The sequence below is a fragment of the Plectropomus leopardus genome, chromosome 16, assembly GCF_008729295.1.
Source record: "Plectropomus leopardus isolate mb chromosome 16, YSFRI_Pleo_2.0, whole genome shotgun sequence".
Lineage (NCBI taxonomy): Eukaryota > Metazoa > Chordata > Actinopteri > Perciformes > Serranidae > Plectropomus > Plectropomus leopardus.
Genome location: NC_056478.1, coordinates 20413394 through 20431520, shown reverse-complemented (window position 1 = coordinate 20431520; position 18127 = coordinate 20413394). Strand labels below are relative to the sequence as shown.

The window sequence follows — 18127 nt, the reverse complement described above, 5'->3', positions numbered from 1 at the left end:
AACTTCATTTTGGGGTATTTGGTTTTTTTAAGTGAAATAAAACGAGGTAAAATGTAAACTTGTATCTATGTCTGTTCTTTCTGCCGTAGGACTACAGGCGCTGTGTTCAGGAGCAAGTGGCTTCTATGGAAAGCCTGAACAGTGCCAGTATTTGTGACCCAGATGCCTTGAAAAGAATTGAAGGGCAGTGGAGTGCTGCACTGTTGGATGCCTCTGCCACAGTGCAGGTCAAAGCAGCACAGCTGGATCATATCAAACAGTATCACAAACAGATGAAGATCACCAGAGCTTTCATGGAGGTTGTAGCAGCTGAGAAAGACAAAATGAACTTGTGAGTAATTCTTTGGTTTAAAAGTGAGCTTTTTATGAACAATATATTCTGCCAATTTTTACGCATCTTTGTATCAAAACAATGTGGGTAGTGTGTGCAGACTTCTTGTTAACTTGCCTCCCTCTAACCAGTGCCTAGATAGCCCTTCTCCCTCAAGAGCAAAACCCTTCCAAATGAAATATTTTACAACATTTGGAGGACTTTTTCCAGCTCGCGGGCTGTTGCTCCAACTACAAGCTGTACTCCCGCATTTTCTGCCTGGACAAAAAGTGTGCCCCTTCCTTTCTCTTAAACTCAGACTGAAATCCAATCAAACGGTAAAACTAGGCAGTGCTGATCCAATATAAATAAGATTATGTTACTGCACTGCCGTTTTCTCGCCTAAAATGTGTCAAGACACATATTTGAATGTTGTGTTTAGCTGTAAAAGTGAGAGTTTGTGAATTGGAGTTGGGCATCATACTGCATCCTGCAAAGTGAAAACAGAGATCAAAAAGTGAAACTAAACAGCGCTGATCAAATATAAACCAAGACTCTGTTACTGCCTTGATTATTTCTGGCCTCAAATGTTTTCAGAAACATATGTTAGCATATTGTTTACTGTAATACAAGATCACCGTCCACCATTGTTTCACTTGGTCCAAATGACATTAGCCTCCAGGGAGCATCTGGTAAGGTAACTACAACTTCTGGTAGTTGTAGGGTTTATCCTCTTGAGCAAAATGTTAACTTAAAAGTATTTGTTTGGGTACCTGATACACAACATGCTAATGTTTTTTTGTTGTGTTGTTTTGTTTGTTTGTTTTTTTTTTTTCAGAAATACATTGGGAAGCAGTGCCCTTCAAGCTGACAAACTTCACGCCCTGCTGCAAACCATGGTGCAGAAAAAAGACATGATAGAGGGGCTCCTCCATTTAAGTGGCCAGTTGTCGGTCCACTTGAGCAACGCTGAGAGTTCAGGTGCTCTTCTTGCCCAGCTTGGAGATGTCCAAGAGGAATGGCGGCTTTTAGAAGGAAGTATCAAACGAGCTCTTCAGCACGCCTCAAACTCTAACTCTCAGTCTTTGCTCCTAATAAAAGAGGCTGAATTGCTTAAAGCCAAGCTCGAAGCTCTTCAGACATCCAACTTTCAAAGCCATGATGGCAAAAGCGCTTTAGAATTTGTTTGTCTGACTACAGACCTAAAGCTGTACAACCAGCTTTATCTGCACTTACAGTCCCAGTCTGATGCTCTTGTGCATTTCTCTCTTGGTCAGAAAGAGAAGGATGAGATCAAACGTAACCTTCAGGAACTTGAGTCCTTGTTAAATGTCATTAAGAGCCAGCTTGACACTTCCACCCACAGTTGTGGCGGCACTTCTTCAACTAAGATCAACAAGCAATTACAAGACCTGATCACATGGGCCAAGCAGGCGGAAAACCACATCTCTATTGGGAAAAAGTTAGCTCTTTTCCCAGAGGAAGCACGTATTCAGATTGCTGAGATGAAGAAATTTCAGACCGATATTTGGTTCAGAAGATCCAAGATGCACAAAGAAATTGAGCAGATGAAAGATGTAGCCTCTGATATGGAAAAGGAGGAAAGTGACCAAGTGTTGAAGACGGTAGAAGACCTGTATGAAGCCATTGCGGACAGCTTGGATCATGTTCTTGACACCATGAAGAAAAATCTGCAGCAGAGGGAGAAACTGTTATGCCAGCTTGCAAGCATGGATGCATGGCTAGCAGAAACACATGCTGAAAGAGATCCCTGCACCCATGTTGACAATGTTTCCAAAGCCAACATTAAAAAGCTGCGGAGTGAGATGGAAAGTCACAAATCAGCCACAGTTGAGATAGAGAGCCAGCTGAAACTGGTGGAAGCAATGGAAGAAAGTTGCAGGGGAATAGCTGCAGGGTTGAGTCCAGGAGAGAGCCGCTACCTTGTCAACAGACTGTCAGGTCTTTGGACAGAATTAGATGGATTGTTAGCTCATGAGAAAGCAGCCAGCTGGGAATTAGAGGAGTTGATTCATGAGCGAAACTCTTCAGATGAGGAGTTATCGACCATCCAGGCTAGCTTAAAGCAAATCTCCTCTGGTTTGGAGCAGCAAAGATTCCCTTTAAAACAGGAAATCCTCTTAACAATATCACATTTGAAGCACATGCTAATGGAGCATCAGTGTCAAGTACAAGAGCTTCAGCACTGCCATGAGGCCAAGCGAAGCTCCCTGCTGTGCACCATTGGAGAACTGCAAGACCAGTGCAAAGCCATCAGTATTAATACCACTGAGCAAGACAAATATCTGCACCTGAGGAGCCAAATGGAGGATTCTAGGGACATCGCCAAAGAGCAAATCCATCGTGCCAAAGATAAAACAGTCAGCGTGGTGGAAAGGTTCAGACTATGCCAAACACTCTTGGTTGAACTCCCGTTGGTGAAGACGCAGTGTCAAGAAGCGGCAGACCAACTGGAAGCCATAGCTCAGGAGCTGTACCCATCTGAGCTTAACTCAGAGAGGCAGAGGATCCACCGCACTGTGGAAACTTTAGTCTCCTGGGAGCATTCTGTCACAGATGATATCAAGAGGCTTGAGGCCAAGCTTCTGCTATCTCTGTGTTTTTCCTCTGAGCTTCCTGACTTAAAAGAGCTTTTCCGAAAAGCAGGAGTGGAGTTGGAGGGAGCTGAACCAGTAAATCCAGATGAAAAAGCCATAGATGTTGCGCTAAGAAGAAATTGGGTTATTTGGAGAAATATGGAGTCTGGAATGAGGGTGTTGAAAGGTCTAGCGCGCAAAGAAAAAGTAAACCTGAAGAAATACAAGGACCTGTTTTCTCTTAGGGATGCAACCATGCAAGAGTGCCATTTACGAATGGTAAGCCTAAATGTTGTGGAATAATCCAGCCTGTTTTTGAGAACTTTTAATGTTTCAGTCTATACTTTTGTGGGTTGTTTCTCTGAACTAAGCTTGATCATGTAACATGTATCCAACAGGAGAGTTTATGCCAAGCGAGAGAATCCCTGAAAGATTACCAGTGGGCTGCTCGGGGAGCAATCGGCTTCCTTCATAATGCTGAAGCCACCTTTTTATCCGCTCCTGGGGGGTTTCTGGATTGCACTGAGGAACAAAGACAGACTCAGCAGGCTCTAGAAGCTCTTGAAGATGGATTTCAAGCTCATATCAGCCACCTTGTGGATCTGGTGCCACAGCAACCCTGCCTGTCCCGCCCAAAGACTGAGCAGCTCCACATCAGCATCCTCAGTCAGTTGTTGGTTGGAAGAGCCATACTGGAGGCCCAGGCCCAGCTCAGGCTGGAGTCCTTGCAGAGGTACTGGCTGTTCTCACCTCATTGAAGTGCTCTGGTATGGCTTTTCTTGTGATTATTTCTCTGGGTTTTAGGTTTTGGGTTTTTTTTTAAAAAAAAACAACATATTTCTTGCAGGTGTGAAATAAGTCAGCAAAGCCACATGAAGTGCCATGAAGACATACGTCAACATCTTTCAGGACTTGAAGCCAAGCTTTCAGAATGTGCTGCAGGACCAGTGCTGTCGTTTGACAAATGTGTTATCCAACAAAAAGGAGCCAAGGCAGGTTTGATGGAGCATGCATTTGTCTAAAATATAAGATTTTTTATTGATGTTTTTAACAGAAACATCAGAACAAAACACTCCAGTAAAGACAAAGGGAGAGAAAAAGTGCCTTCACTATACCAATTATATGAGAATCTATTAATTCATTATAGCAGGTAATATTGGATCTTCTTGAACCCTGCACAGTATAGATTTTGTCTATATACTACTGATTAGCTATTAGGAATCGTAACAGCATGGGTCTATGGATGCCTCTCTGGTCCGGACTAAAATATCTCAACAACTTTAGATTTCCATGTGATTTTTTACAAATGTTCATGAGAACCAAAGGAAGAATCATACAGACTGTGGTGATATCCTGAATTTTTCTATCTCACCACAAGCAGGCTGGGGGGCTGGTAGGATGGATGGATAGCATGCTGATTTAGTAATTTAAGCACCTCTGTGTCTAAGTAGCAATATAATAATAGTAGGAATATCAACTTTACTGTCATCACAGGAATTTATTGAATTTTTTTGTAGATGTGGATCATGCAACAGTAAAGGAATACTGAAAACTTTAATTTGAGCTTTATTTCATCTCTTCATTTAGCTTCTGATGGAAGATCTCCGCAGCCTCGCTGGTAAGATTGAAGAACTGAGAGCTGGATGTCCGATGCAGGGCTGCGGGGTTGGAAAGGGCGGTGAACTGGGCGCCCTCTGGAGGCGCTGGGTATCATTACGCCGTGGTGTCAGCCTCCTGATGGCACACGCAGAACAGAGAGGAGAGGAATGGCAGGACATTACTACAAGCGTGAGTTTTACCACAAATCATTTTAAAGCTTTTGTATATATGACCTGACGGAGCCTAATTTTCCATAACATTTAGAAAATTAACCCTTTGAAATCTGGATCAACTTTCTCATCTTCTTGTTCTCTCATGTCTACTATGCCTTTCTCTTGGGAAAGGTTACTGCGTTAAGCAACTTTTATTGTTTTCTGAGGCAAAACTGAGTTATTGTGACATTACATGCATGACTTAAAGGAAAGGGAAAAGTAATCTATAGATATATTGAGGATTAAATTTCTTTCTCTATAGATGCAGCAGTGTTGCAGCTTGTTAGCCAGTCTCCAGGCTGAGGTTCCCGACTCCTCCACTGTGAGCTTCACTCAGGAGGAACCCCTGGAGCTCCTTGCTCAGGCTGAGATCCACCAGGCCGGGCTGGAGCAGGAACAGCAGGCCTTAGCCTCCCTGGAGCATCGACTGGAGCACGCCCTGAGCTTATCTAGTTCCCAGGAGCCCACCAGCCCTGGACCTGTTGGCAAAACACTAGTGAAGATCCAAGAGAATGTCAGGAGGTGGGGTTTGTTTGATATTCATGATGAAAGTGATTACTCATTAATTCAGAGATGCTGAAGTGATTCTGTTCTCCACAGTTTGAAAGAGAGAAACCTGCTGCTGGTTGCTGCAGCGCAGGCGGAGGAGAAGGAGAGACAGCAAGTCCAAGAGGAGATAGAAGAGTTGGAGCAACACATGTTCGCCCTTCTTCCCACACTGGAAGCCTGTTCGAATCCTTGCAAACAGCAGGCAGGCTCCTTTTTTATGCTTCATTGTCCACACTTGAAAATTGGAGTGTGAGATTTGTAAGAAGGCAGTTGAAGTAACTGTATTTTATTTTTCATTAATTTTGAAATGATGATTATAATAAGGTTTCATTTTATGTTATGTTTAAGATGTGTTTGTGGGTCTGCTCAGAAGCCATTTACGGTGTCATTGAGAACTATGAATTGCGTTGCCAGTTACAGCTGCAGACCACATTTGGCTTCAAAAATGAAAGACTGTAAGTCGTCCTTTTAAGTCAATGTTGAGCTAAAGTGTCTCATATATGAAAAATTAGCAGGACAGTAAATGGTTTACTGCCAGTCATCCGTCTCAGATAGAGCATATTAAACTTGTGAGGAGGTTGCTTTAAACTTACCTTAAACCTTTAACTTTGTTAAAATTAGTTTAACAAATTCAGAAAGGAGGCGTTTAGAGCTAAACTTTTGACCCCATCACGCAATCTCTCTGGCTTTCATATATCCAGTCCTGCTGATTTTATTTCGTGCATTTCCACTTTGACAGGAGCTCAAAAAGGATTTGTCCTCCCAGAAGGCCAAACTAAAATGTATAATGGACGCCGCACAGAGCCGGTATGCTGAGATACCGGCTGATATCAGCAGAAGGTTACAAGAAGTTCAGCTGTCTCTACAACGAGAGGAGGAGAAGGTAACTCAAAATCCTCAATGTCATGTAAACGATCACCAACCAAAACCTCCTGTATTTTTCTAAATGTGTATGTGTGGTCATTCTACAGCTTATGCAGAAGAGCAACCTAGTTAAGAAGCTGGCTCATCAAGTGGCAGAGTTGGGCTCTGGTATGGAGAAAGTGAAAGCAATACTGGAGCAAAAAAGTCTAACAGTGAATGACGCTCAAAATGCTCTCAAGGTGTGTCTTTTTCTCGCTTTATGTTTGCTTTTGTGTCTGCGTGTGAATGTTATATAAACCTGCTGAAGTCCAGGAGTTGAAAGTTTGAACACGTTGTCATATTTTTCATGAATGTCTTGTAATTTTGTAGAAATCAAAAAGTTGTCTCCATTAAACGTAATGGCATGGTGGAGTAAGCATACAGGGGTTACTTCTTTCCTTGAATTCTGATGTTTGCACACAGCTGCCAGCTGCCAGTAGTAGCCTCTTCCATAAAGGTGTAGGTTTCGTTTCAACATTTGGGGGAAAATATATGAAATGGGTGGTGGGTGGTGGCTTTTTCGTCACCATTTTATGGTGTCAATGTCATTTTGTCAAAATAAATTCCCTCTGCTTCTTTGATGTTTTTGTTTTGGGAGACAAGTGCCCATGTTCTAAATATTGAGTGGTGTGTGTGTGTCCCCAAAAATCTATCTATCTATTCCTATGTCTACTAGCTATGCTATGTTATTGCACAAGTGGATGTAGGCGAAGGTAGGTTTCTCTCTTTCAAACTGGCGAAGAAGACAGTGGCTAACTTACTAATTACCATGTTTAGAAAAAACAGCCACCGCTTCCTCAGAGCTGTTGACAACCCAGGATTACTGTGCCACTTTGAAGCCCCTACATACTCTGCATTGTTTGCTCTCCAGCATGTGTGGGATGAGCTGGATGCGTGGCGCAGCCGCTTGATGCTCCTGGAGAGCGAGGTGCAGGATCTTGCAGAAGAGCATCCAGATCAAGCACACCTCCTTATGGACCAACTCACCCAACCACTGCAGCTCTACCAAAACGCATCGCAGATGACCGAGCAGCGCACCGCCTTCCTCAGCAAGGTCAGGAATACTATTTACTGTGTTAAATGAAGAAAAAGTGGTAAAGTGAAGTCTCAAACACCATGGAACACGAACCATGGTTTAACTTATTAAGTACATTAAAAATCCACTACATTATAGGTGCATCAATGTGGAAAATGGCTTCTAAAAATCTAAATATCTATTTATAAAACCTTCTGCTTCCCTATATTTTCTGTACTCCTTTGACAGATCCCTGACTGTCTTCAGGAGTTTGAAGACATCCTTTACAGCGGCACATGCTGGTTGGACGAGGCTCAGTCATGGCTCTGCGCTCCCTGCTGCTTCACAACAGCCAGAGGCCTTCAGAATCACGCAAACTCCCTGCAGGTCAGTGATACTGAGTTAAAGGCAAACAAACGTAAACTAAAATCTACTTCTACCTGGATATATGTCTGTTTTGTGTTGTGCATTCGTGTTAATAAAGCATATATTTTCTGTGATATGTTTTCATCAATACCTCTGTCATCATGGAATTTTCACACACCCTACAAACATGCTGTATCTTTCTTTCTTTCTTTTGTTTTTTGTTTGTTTATTCTTTCTCTGTCTTTATTTTTCTCATTAACATGTATTCATATAAGCACCTATGAATGTATTAAACACCCACATTATAATATAGCTTCCCTTAATATATCTCCTTAATATATCCTTCAATTTTTACATATTTCATGTTAACGATGAATTTCATTTTAAATCCTAAACTACAGCTGGTCCTGGATGACTCTGAGAGGATCAGAAACACCCTGCATGACTTCAGGCCAGTCCTGGATGAGATCTCTGATGTGTGTGACATCAGCACCCACAAGGAGAGGGTGGACCAAGTTGACGAAGAAGTCCAAAAAATGCAACGCCAGGTCCTAGAGCAGCTCGAGCAGCTCCTGCAGGCTGTAGTGGTGAGAATTTTGAAAGAGAGACTTTTCAGGTTGTGAGTGATCCCAAATGGCAGTGACAGCAAACTGCTGGAATGTTTGTTTCCTCAATGTAAGACATGTTCCCCTGTAGTGCGGCCACATTTTGAGATTTTGGGGCTAAAAAACACTCATACAGGACATCTATAGACTTGTAGTAAGGACTGGAAACATGAAAGAGTGTGCAACAAAAGTCCCCAGCCAGAATTAAACCAAGGATATTGTGGCTACACAGTGTGTATTTGTTATATTTACACATGATGTAAAGTCAAGAGAAATGCAATGGAGAGCGTCTTAAAAAAAATACACCGCTTTTAAACAACTAGACTGTTTGGGGATTTACATTCTTGTACATGTAGCATGTGAAGTCAAGTTCCTGAAAAGGTTGCTGGCAATTTTCACTCCAGGTGGTGGAGGAAGTGGAAGCAGAGCTGAAGACCATGGAGAAAAATGTCCCGAAGATCAGAGCGATTTTATCCTCCATGGACGACTCCAACATAACTTTGACGGAGCATCTTCACAACCGACAGGTGACACAAGGCATTTATAATTCTTATCTGCGCAGCTGATTTTATAGCAGTGTACAGATAGAACATTCAAATGGCAGTTTAACAGTGAAGATATGAAACTCTTAGACTAGAAAGGACTTTGAAAACAAGGATCAAAAGAACTCAGTTTTAAAGGAATACTTAACCTACCAAATGACCATTTTTTATATCAACTACATGTGTTATTATATGTGGAATTGTGAAGAAAATTTTTTCTTGCATGCTTAAATGTTGAGTGAAGAATCCAAAAATGGGGAAAGTTCTTAATGTATAGCAGCAGTTTTACAACAGCAAAACTATATCAAAACATACCTTTACAAACTCTCGCAAAAATTGTGCAGTTTCATCCAAGTCTTATTTGTCCAGGCGTATGCTCAGTTCTTCCCAAACAGCCCTTCGCGAAGGTAACTAAAAGTGAAACTTGTTTATGCTCTCTTAAATGCCAGACTCCACAGACAAAAAATGTAATTTCACTATGCCGAACACAGGAGCTGCTGATCTATGACTGCCTCAATCAGTTAGTTTGTTTGTGTCATAGTGGGACTTTGTTCAATCCAAACTTGATTCAGGTATCGACGTTTTGCTGGATTTCGCCCCCCTCCTGTCCATTAAAGGCAATAAAAGCCCCAAAAAATAATCTTAAAAAAAAAAAACATTTGGCACTAGAGATGTACGAGAAGAATTAGATTTTTTCCTGCATTCTCAAGGTTTTCTATGATGAATCTGCATCTGCCATAGAACAGATGTATGTCTGTCATAGATCTAACATCAAAATAAGTAACAAAAGTTACTGTTTAGTCAGTGATTCTGTTTCAACCTGAAGGTGATCCTGGCCAACATGCAGTCTATGCGGAGGACGCTGGAGGAGATGGAGAGATGTAAAGGAGAGCTTCCTCTCCCACAGGGAGCAGAGGAGAGCCTGCTGGTCTTTTCCAGAGCCAGACTGCTTCTGCAGCCGCTCGAGGAGCTGGAGCAACTCACCCAGCAACAAGCCACGCTGCTGGAGGTACAGCATGAACTCCTAATGCCACTGAACATAGACAAAATAATTGATTTGATCTTTTAGATTTGGGAGATTAGATTAAAGTTATTTCAAGAAGGGTTACATTTTGCTGATATAACTTTACATTGAACTGTGACTTAAAGGTATACTATCACACATTTTTGCTTTAAAATCTTAAAAAAAACAATAACAAAAAAACAACTTTTTTTTATATATTTTTTGAGTTGTGCACTTAGTTATCCCAAATGTTTCCAGCCATGGTCAAATCCAGAGGAATCTGTAATTTTATTTAAGAAACAATGCACTTCATTTGGTTTTCTCTTGGTGGCTTCACATTCCCCCTAACCCCCTCTAATTGCTCTAGCTTCTGAGGAAACACTGGAAACAGCAGCTGTAAAGTCAGAGAGTGAGGAAAAAAATCATACAGTGTGGCAGAATTATATTCAGTAACAGTAATACAGCATTTTTTTGATACACAGAATAACTTTTTTATTACTTTCATGCCATTTTTGCAGCACAGTAATGCAACAGAGACCCAATTTATTGATAATATCACTCCAGCATAATATAATGTGCTTCTATAAGAAGTGGCTCATGACAGCCACCAAGCTAATACATTTCGTTTCATGAGAATGAAATTACATAAAATGAATAACTGTAACTAAATGTAACTTGATCAAACTTAAATATGTTCATTTGTCCATAACCACGATTTCTGCTTGGGTCTAGATTTTATCTGCAATGGTGATTATTTAACAATGAAGAAAACAACTCCCATGATCCCACACTATTTCATGACCTTATCGAAGTTCATCTATGCTATTGCTTTTATTAGGAAACCCCAAGCAGATTAAGTTACATACTGTGCTTTTAAATTAAGTGATCAAGGGCGTTTCTTGTTAGCAACAGCTAATTAAACCAGTGTGTATCGTTTATAAAATGTGTCTTTACACACTCAAGATTGTTCTGTGTCTTCTGTTAATAGAGCTACTGTACTTACGGTGTATGTTTCAACATTTCTCACATTCTCTCTCTGTTTTTCTGTCTCTTGTGTCTTTGACAAACATAGAGCAAGATTAAGGCGGAGGAAGAAACCTGTAAGGATCTTGGAAAAGCACAGCAGCAGGACAGATCTCCACAAAAACACTCGGCCCAGGTAATGGTTATCATAAGAAGGTAAAACTAAGGTAATTAAAACATGTCCTCCTTAATAATCTCGTACTGACAATTTGCGGCTGCCTACCACTTAAATAAACCGTTTTGGGGAATAACAGTCACAGCCTCTAAGTCCAGGATTCCCTCTGGTAGCAGAGTTTTGAAGGGTGTTTTCTAAATAAGGAAGATCAGGTAAAACCAGTGACTTTTTCAAGGAAGTTGGGCTTGGTGGTGGAATGAGTGTTCATTAGTAAGACAACTTACTTTCCACTTTTCTTTTAAATCACAATTTTGATCATATTATTCACCCTTGTCACTAAAACCAGGAGGCTTTTGAGGTGCCTAATTCAGAGGAAGAGGAGGATGAGGAAAACGAGAGTTATCACTCTTCGTCCTCTGACACACTAACATGCAGTATTCCAGAGGTAAATCTAAAAAATGATTACAGGTCAGGAGAGCATGTTCCTGGGTGTCTCTTTACTATGGGCTTCATTCCAAAATGTCACAATTAACAGTGTAAAAATTGATCTGATTTAAGCTTAGTCAAAAATCGCCTAATTTCGACCTTTTCACATCCTCACATCCTAAAGATGGGGTGGGAAGTTTTTTCTCTTTCTTTTGGCTTTAATGGGCAAATATCCCCAATAAACTTTAAGCATACTTTAATTCAAGTTGTCTGAAAGAAACAGAAGTGTTCTTGGCTCTGTTTTCTGGCTTTAGCAAGTCTAGCTCTTGACGAGAGACTTTGACCAATCACAGGTCATTTTAGCCAGATGGCGTTCCTATTGGCTGTTCTACATATTCAGATGCACGTTCAATTGGTGAAAGCCTGATTCAATGGCAAAAATATCCACCAGAGAAAATTGCTATACCAGCATTGTCAACAACTGCCTACACTGCAGAATTACCCAAAAAAGGAAGATGGATTTATCAAGAAGAGCCTCTAAAAGCGAGTCTGACAATTAATGCTGTAAAACAAGTGCTAATATCGATACAGCATTTCAGAGATGGAGAGAAGATGTTGCTAATAGTTAAACCTTCTCTTAACAGCTAAAGACTTACAGCTGCAGCAAATTCAAGTTCATTTTTGTGTAGCTAGCTAGAACTTCAAATTACAGTTAGTTATCTCAAAGGGCTTTACAGGCTCACAAGTGTGCAAACAAAACAACACAGTAATTTGCACAGACGGGCTGCTACGGCATCGGGATTACGATCATGATCAGGATTATTGAAATGAATGGTTAGGGCTCGTTCAGTTTATTCTATAAAGACTATGGACAGAAAGGCGAGAGCAGCAGGAGGAGGGTGTATTCTCAATTCTGTTTTTTTTTTTGTTTGTTTTTTCCCAGAAAACGGCCTACCCCAGCTTTAATACTTGATAAGGAATTTCAAAAATATAAGACTAATTCAATGTTTTGGAATGAAACCAAACACTTCTTGGGCTCCCCTTCACATACTTGTCCTCCTTCATTTATATTTTGATTCACTTAATAATTTTCATCTTTAATATTTCTTTTTTTCTATGGCATGGAGGATTTTAGTGGATTTCGCATGTTCATATGAAGGTGTGTGAGGCAGGCTGTCCTATTACCAGATGAATCCACTCTGGCGCTGTCAGAAGCAGCTGCTTGAAAGATGTTGCTGTGCACGCACGCACACACGTGTGCACACACACACACACGGACTGAGAGTGACATGTTTATCTGTGTGTGTGTGTGTCGCCGTGTGCGCAGATTCAGTTTGTACTTGTATACTAATACAATTCATGTGTTAGGACCCAGATGAGACACTCAGCGCCTCAGATGTGCAAAGTGAGGATATTGCAGAAATTAAGCCACTACCAGAAGTTCAGGTAAATTATATTTTTGTTAAAGAGATCAGACTTTGGGCATGTTGCACATTTGTCCATAACTTTTCAGAAGTCTTTCTTACAATTGCATTTATTTCCTCAGAGTTAAAGTACAAACCTGTTCAGATAAATTGGTGATAATAATAAAAATTTGTGATATTTTTATAATTCTAAGATGTGTCCGACCTTGTCTTTATGCACTAAGTGTAGCAGAGACTGAGCCTTTTCAGTAAAGTCTTAATCTCATTTGTCTTCCAGGCACTGGAGAGTTTGGCTGGCCAGTTTTCCTCTGAAGTGGAGACGAGCTCAAAAGGTGCTGAAAGAGGTCTGCTCTCTGTGAAGCCTGGGCTTCATTCAAAAGAGTCTGGATTAGAAAATGTTAAAAGCAGATTAATAACAATGGATTTAAAAGATGGCAAAGCATTTGGTCCTAAAACTGTGACAGCTGAGCCACTCATTGCTGCAGCCGCTCCAGCAGCTGAGTGCGAGTTCACTGCTGCAGCCTCACGGGACCAGCATGGATCACCAAAACATGAATCCCTCGTCGCTGACCGTCATTCAAAGGCAGCAGACGCAGTGGAAGACACAAGACTGATTCCTGCAAGACCTATGAATCCGTTCACTGCCATGAGAGGATCTCATGAGTTTATAGAGGAGGGAAGCGAATATCCATCTTTGTTCACAACTCCTCATCAAGACGTGGTAAGTGTCTAAGATGCCTTTTTTCAATGATTTCCCACCTTTTTTTTTAAAATTTGTATTTATTATTTTATAGTAATTTTGTACAAAACATACATATATAAGCATGTTAATAGTAAAAATGTATAGCATAAAATGTATTAGAAAGAGGCAGAAAGGGAGGGGGGTCAAAAGGGTAACAGATGCAATCCTAACTCTCGTTGGAAGATTTCACGGAATTGAAGTGATCCCTAAAATGTAGCCAAATTGTATAAAATTTCTCTTCCTCAGATTTTCTACTTTTTAAAACAAAGTAGCATAGCAACCAGTCAGACATCCATCCATCTTTAAACTAAAGATATGTGTACCATAATAATAGATAATAGATAGATACTGTTTTGATTGTTTACATGTTTAGTGTGAATTCAACACTCACTAAAACACTGAATATGAATTATGTCTAATGCAGCGTTTCCTGTAAAGGACATTCAAATAATACACAATAGAGAACAGTAAAATAGTTACAGTATTTTTTTTCCCGTTTTTCTCATCAATGTTCAGGTTACTCTTCATGTGTTGAGGGAGCAGAGTGACGTCAGCACCAGTAACACTGGTTTCGAGGGACAATCCCAACAAGCCGTAAAGTCGTCAGAAAAGCCAATCAGGTAAAACACAAAGCGCCGATTTTATGAGTTTTAAAACTTGCACGCACATAGCAGACCTCACACTACTCAGGCATACTATTTGTTCCCTTTTGCCCCTAGCTCGGCTGGACATGAAGAAGATGACAAGGAGCAGCTGAGTTGGAGTCGACTTCATACCCAGATCTCTCAAAAACTGACCACTTTGAAAAAAGTTAGGGAGGAGCATCAGATTGACTCAGGAGATGGAATGACCTGTGAAAAGGTGGGGAAAAACAGAGTTTAATTCAGATTTTGAAAAGCTGTTGAGCATAGGAGGGAGACGGGTGAGAGCTGAGATGGGGTTGCAATAGATAGAAGCAATAGTATTTCTAAAAGGTAGATGCGAAGGCTACAGTCTTCAACATCACATCTATTTTCAGAGCACTGAAAATAGATGTGAAAATGGATAGAGCATTTTCACAGCTTAACCTTTGAAAAGTAGGAGCTGCACTAAAGGAGGACAAGATTGCGTCTGTACTGATTTCACTTTAAGATTTCTAAATTTCCTAGTTCTGTATAATATAATGAGAGGGACTATTGGCTCTTACCTCGAAAAATAAACTTTATTATTGGTTGGATTTGAAGGAAAATTATAGTCCAAAAAATTCCAAGTAAAAATGTATCTGTCCTGATGGAAAAATTAACTAAAGAATTCAGCAAAAGGTTTAACTTTTTGCATCCTGTCCAGTTATTCCTGTAATATATCCTTTCTTTTTCCCTTCAGTCTCTGTGAAACTGATTCCTTTTTTGTTTAGGACGCAGAGAGGCTGACATCAACCGGGTGTGCTTCTGCTGTTCTCCAGCGGACACATGAGTCCATCACCATGCTGAGACAAATAGTACGTACCAGAGTTTTTATTTTTATTTAGTTTTTTAAATTTTCATTTTCAATTCAGTTTAGTTTCAGGTAGTTTCCAGAGGGGGTTTGCTTGTTTCTTTCTAGTTTTTATTGTTTAAAGTGTTTATTGGTTTATTTTTGTGTGTGTTTTTTTTTTTATGTATATGATAGAGGGGTATTTGTCAGGGGTGATATTTAATAAGTTCACAATAACTATTACATTGCAACACCTAATGAAGGCCATTGACATCACAGTCTCAGTATCATGCTGAAATGCCTCCTGATCCTGGTTTTGTTGACAAACTTAAATTTTTTTCAGTCAGTTTGGATGTGTCACTAGTCAATATGACTTGTTAGTGGACACAGAGATATCTGTGTTGCTTAACAAGGAAATCAAAATGGCTTATTTTAAAGAAATGCTTTGATGGTTGGTGTTAACAGCAAACATGTAAAGGTGTGTGGATGTATTTTGTCGTAGTTTAGTAGAAAACTGGCTTGATTCACAGTTAAACATTTCTCTGAGAATTGTAAATTTAAATGAAACAAGAACAAAGATGTTCCTCACATCAAACCACAGTACTAAATAAAGTTTCTTTATCATAGCAAACATTGTGTGAAGTCATTTTAATCATTCGTTATTTTATTCTCAGGTGAGCTCTCCAGGTGTAAATGAGGAATTGTACCAGGCTGTGCGGAGGGTCCTTCTCTGTCTGGATACTTTGACTGACCTTTTGTTGACCTCTGGTGAAGATGACCCCCAGCTGAGGCTGCTACAGCAGGAGGTGACAGACCATAATGCTACTCAAGCACACATTACAATATCCAACATATCTTCACATTTTGGTGGCTCTTTGTTATGAAAACAGTGTACTGTATTTTAAAAAAAAGGTGCAAACAGGCTGTTGAGAAAGGACTGAATTTGTCCACTTTTCATTCTAAAAATACTGTTTTTGTTTTTGACTGAATTTCTGTGTAGTGTGTATCAACTGAGCTGGGGACTCTGTCTGAGCTGTTGAGTAAAGTGGAGTCTGAGACCAAACCTGTGCTTTGGAGGGAAAAACCAGAAGCTCTCCACTGTTTGACGTCCCTTCAGGACTGTCTGCACACAGTCCAGCCGGTCATCGACTCATCACACAGTCAGCTCATTGCACATCTGGGAAACACACACCAACATCAGGTTTGACATACAAAACAGTCCTAGATCAGTTACATGATGTAATTTTTCACAGCATTAATTACCATTTTAACAAGTTTGTGGGCTGAAATTTGTTTTTTTTATTATGATGCTTAATAGCTGTGTAATTTTTTCTAAATCCACATTTGTAATTTTAAATGGTAATGTTATTGTTTTGATACCATTTCTAATTTATTAAGTTAATGAGTATATTGCCTGAACCAGTAGTAGAAAGTATCTACTAGCACATTTCATACCTGAAAGTCACCCAGTACTATACAGATTACAAACACAAATGATTAAAACAATACAAGCAAGCAGGTAAAAGCACATAGAGTACAATTATAGATCAAACAATCTAATGCACACATAATATAAACAATAAAACAAACTACCAAATAATTTGATTTAAAAGACAGTAATTATCAGTGATAAAATGGTCGGTCTTTAGCTTGTTTTTCAAAGTGGTCAGCATTGTCTCAAGACTTCTGGCAATTTGTTCCACCTTTACTCAAGCAGTATACTTTAATACAGTATTGAGGTACTTTGTATTTCCATTTTTTGTACATTACTGCATATCAGAGGGAAATGTAGTTAAATAATGTAGTTTTATTTATTTCACAGATACTGGTGACCCTGCAGATTTAGATTTTGCATAAAAAACATAAAATCAGCGACTGAAATATGCATTGCTCTAGATTAAACAAAAAAACATTAAAATATCTCCCTCTAGACCACCTTCAAAATTAAAAATGCTGCTTATACAGCAATGCATCAGTAATAATAATCCAGTAATAAATACTAATATAAAAGGAGAAATTCTGTTGCATAGTTTTTTTTTGTTATTTTTTTCACATAATATTTGGCACTATTAGGATCTGAATGCTTGTTCCACTATTGTTCTGACTAAACAAATAGTAATTTTTGTCACACAGGAGCTCTCCTCCAACCAGCTGTGTATTTTGGACAAGATTGAACTGGGACGTAGTGACATGTTCCCCAGCATTAAGGATGCTCCCAGTTTGGAGGTAACCAGTGCTTTGCAGCTTTTTGTCTGTGTGCATTTGTTTACATATACCTTTTTATATGCACACTGATATAAAATGCCTTATGAATAGATATTTAAGACATTTTAATTAACTTTTATAACAAAATTACATTACAAGAATGGCCATGTAGATGCTTTCTCTCACTAAGCTCTTGGATTTATTAGTGACACACCTTATGACACTGCATTCTTATCAAAAGAATGAATGATACACAGATTTCTCATTGTTATCTTATATGTTTTATTTTTATTTTTTTTACTTTGTACTCAAGTCTCCCTTGCGAATGAGATTATGATCTCAATGTGACTTCCTGATTGAATAAAATATATATTTTTGGAAAGCTAGTGTCAAAGAGAAGAAATTCCAACTATTAAAGGCCGCAACTCCTGCATTATAATTTCTGCTTTCAGAAAATCATAAAGATGAATTTGAATTAAAAATATCTTGACTAAATGTGGAAGCCGTAATTAATAGCCGATCTCTCAGTTTTCATAAGAAATCAGAAAAAAATGACATAATACCCATTAAAAATGGTTTGGAGGCCTAGAGACGTGGCAGAAAATAAACCAGCATTTTACCAATCCTGATTACAGACTAATATCAAAGTAGTTGCAAAAGTTAATGGTATTTTCCTTAAACTTTGTGCCTTTTCCTGTATCTCTCAGCGGTGTGTGCTGGGCCAACATCTGAGGGAGAGTCCAGGGGAAAAAGCCAAGCTACAGCAAGTTTCCCAGTCCTTGCTTCAGGGGATAACTCGCCTCCTGGAACTGGGTGAAGAATGCTTAACAAAGGGGCAGACGAGCCCGGTTCACAACCGCAGCCAACTTCAAGCAGCTCTCTGCAGACACGAGGTATCTCACTGTGCTTTCAGTAAGTTCTTCTATAAGCAGGCAAAGACTTGATTTAAACTAGGAACTTTCCCAAGAGTGTGTAGACGCCCCTTGATGGTTTTCAAAGAGACGTCCAGTGCTCAAACTAATGATTAGACTCAAGAAGA

The 18127-nt window shown here is 39.7% G+C and overlaps 1 protein-coding gene across 1 annotated transcript in view; it reads left to right on the top strand.

Moving 5' to 3' along the window:
* The window catches only part of LOC121955966 (nesprin-1-like), a 109495-nt gene that overhangs the window by 48160 nt on the left and 43208 nt on the right, over positions 1–18127 (top strand). Inside the window, 25 exon segments of the mRNA XM_042504064.1 lie at positions 90–331; positions 1149–3186; positions 3306–3640; positions 3755–3899; positions 4495–4695; positions 4981–5240; positions 5319–5469; positions 6007–6150; positions 6239–6370; positions 7042–7224; positions 7435–7572; positions 7953–8138; positions 8561–8683; positions 9525–9707; positions 10774–10860; positions 11186–11284; positions 12634–12711; positions 12967–13410; positions 13948–14051; positions 14151–14292; positions 14825–14908; positions 15558–15689; positions 15884–16084; positions 17017–17109; positions 17796–17981. Coding sequence (XP_042359998.1) covers positions 90–331; positions 1149–3186; positions 3306–3640; positions 3755–3899; positions 4495–4695; positions 4981–5240; positions 5319–5469; positions 6007–6150; positions 6239–6370; positions 7042–7224; positions 7435–7572; positions 7953–8138; positions 8561–8683; positions 9525–9707; positions 10774–10860; positions 11186–11284; positions 12634–12711; positions 12967–13410; positions 13948–14051; positions 14151–14292; positions 14825–14908; positions 15558–15689; positions 15884–16084; positions 17017–17109; positions 17796–17981 — 6111 coding nt within the window.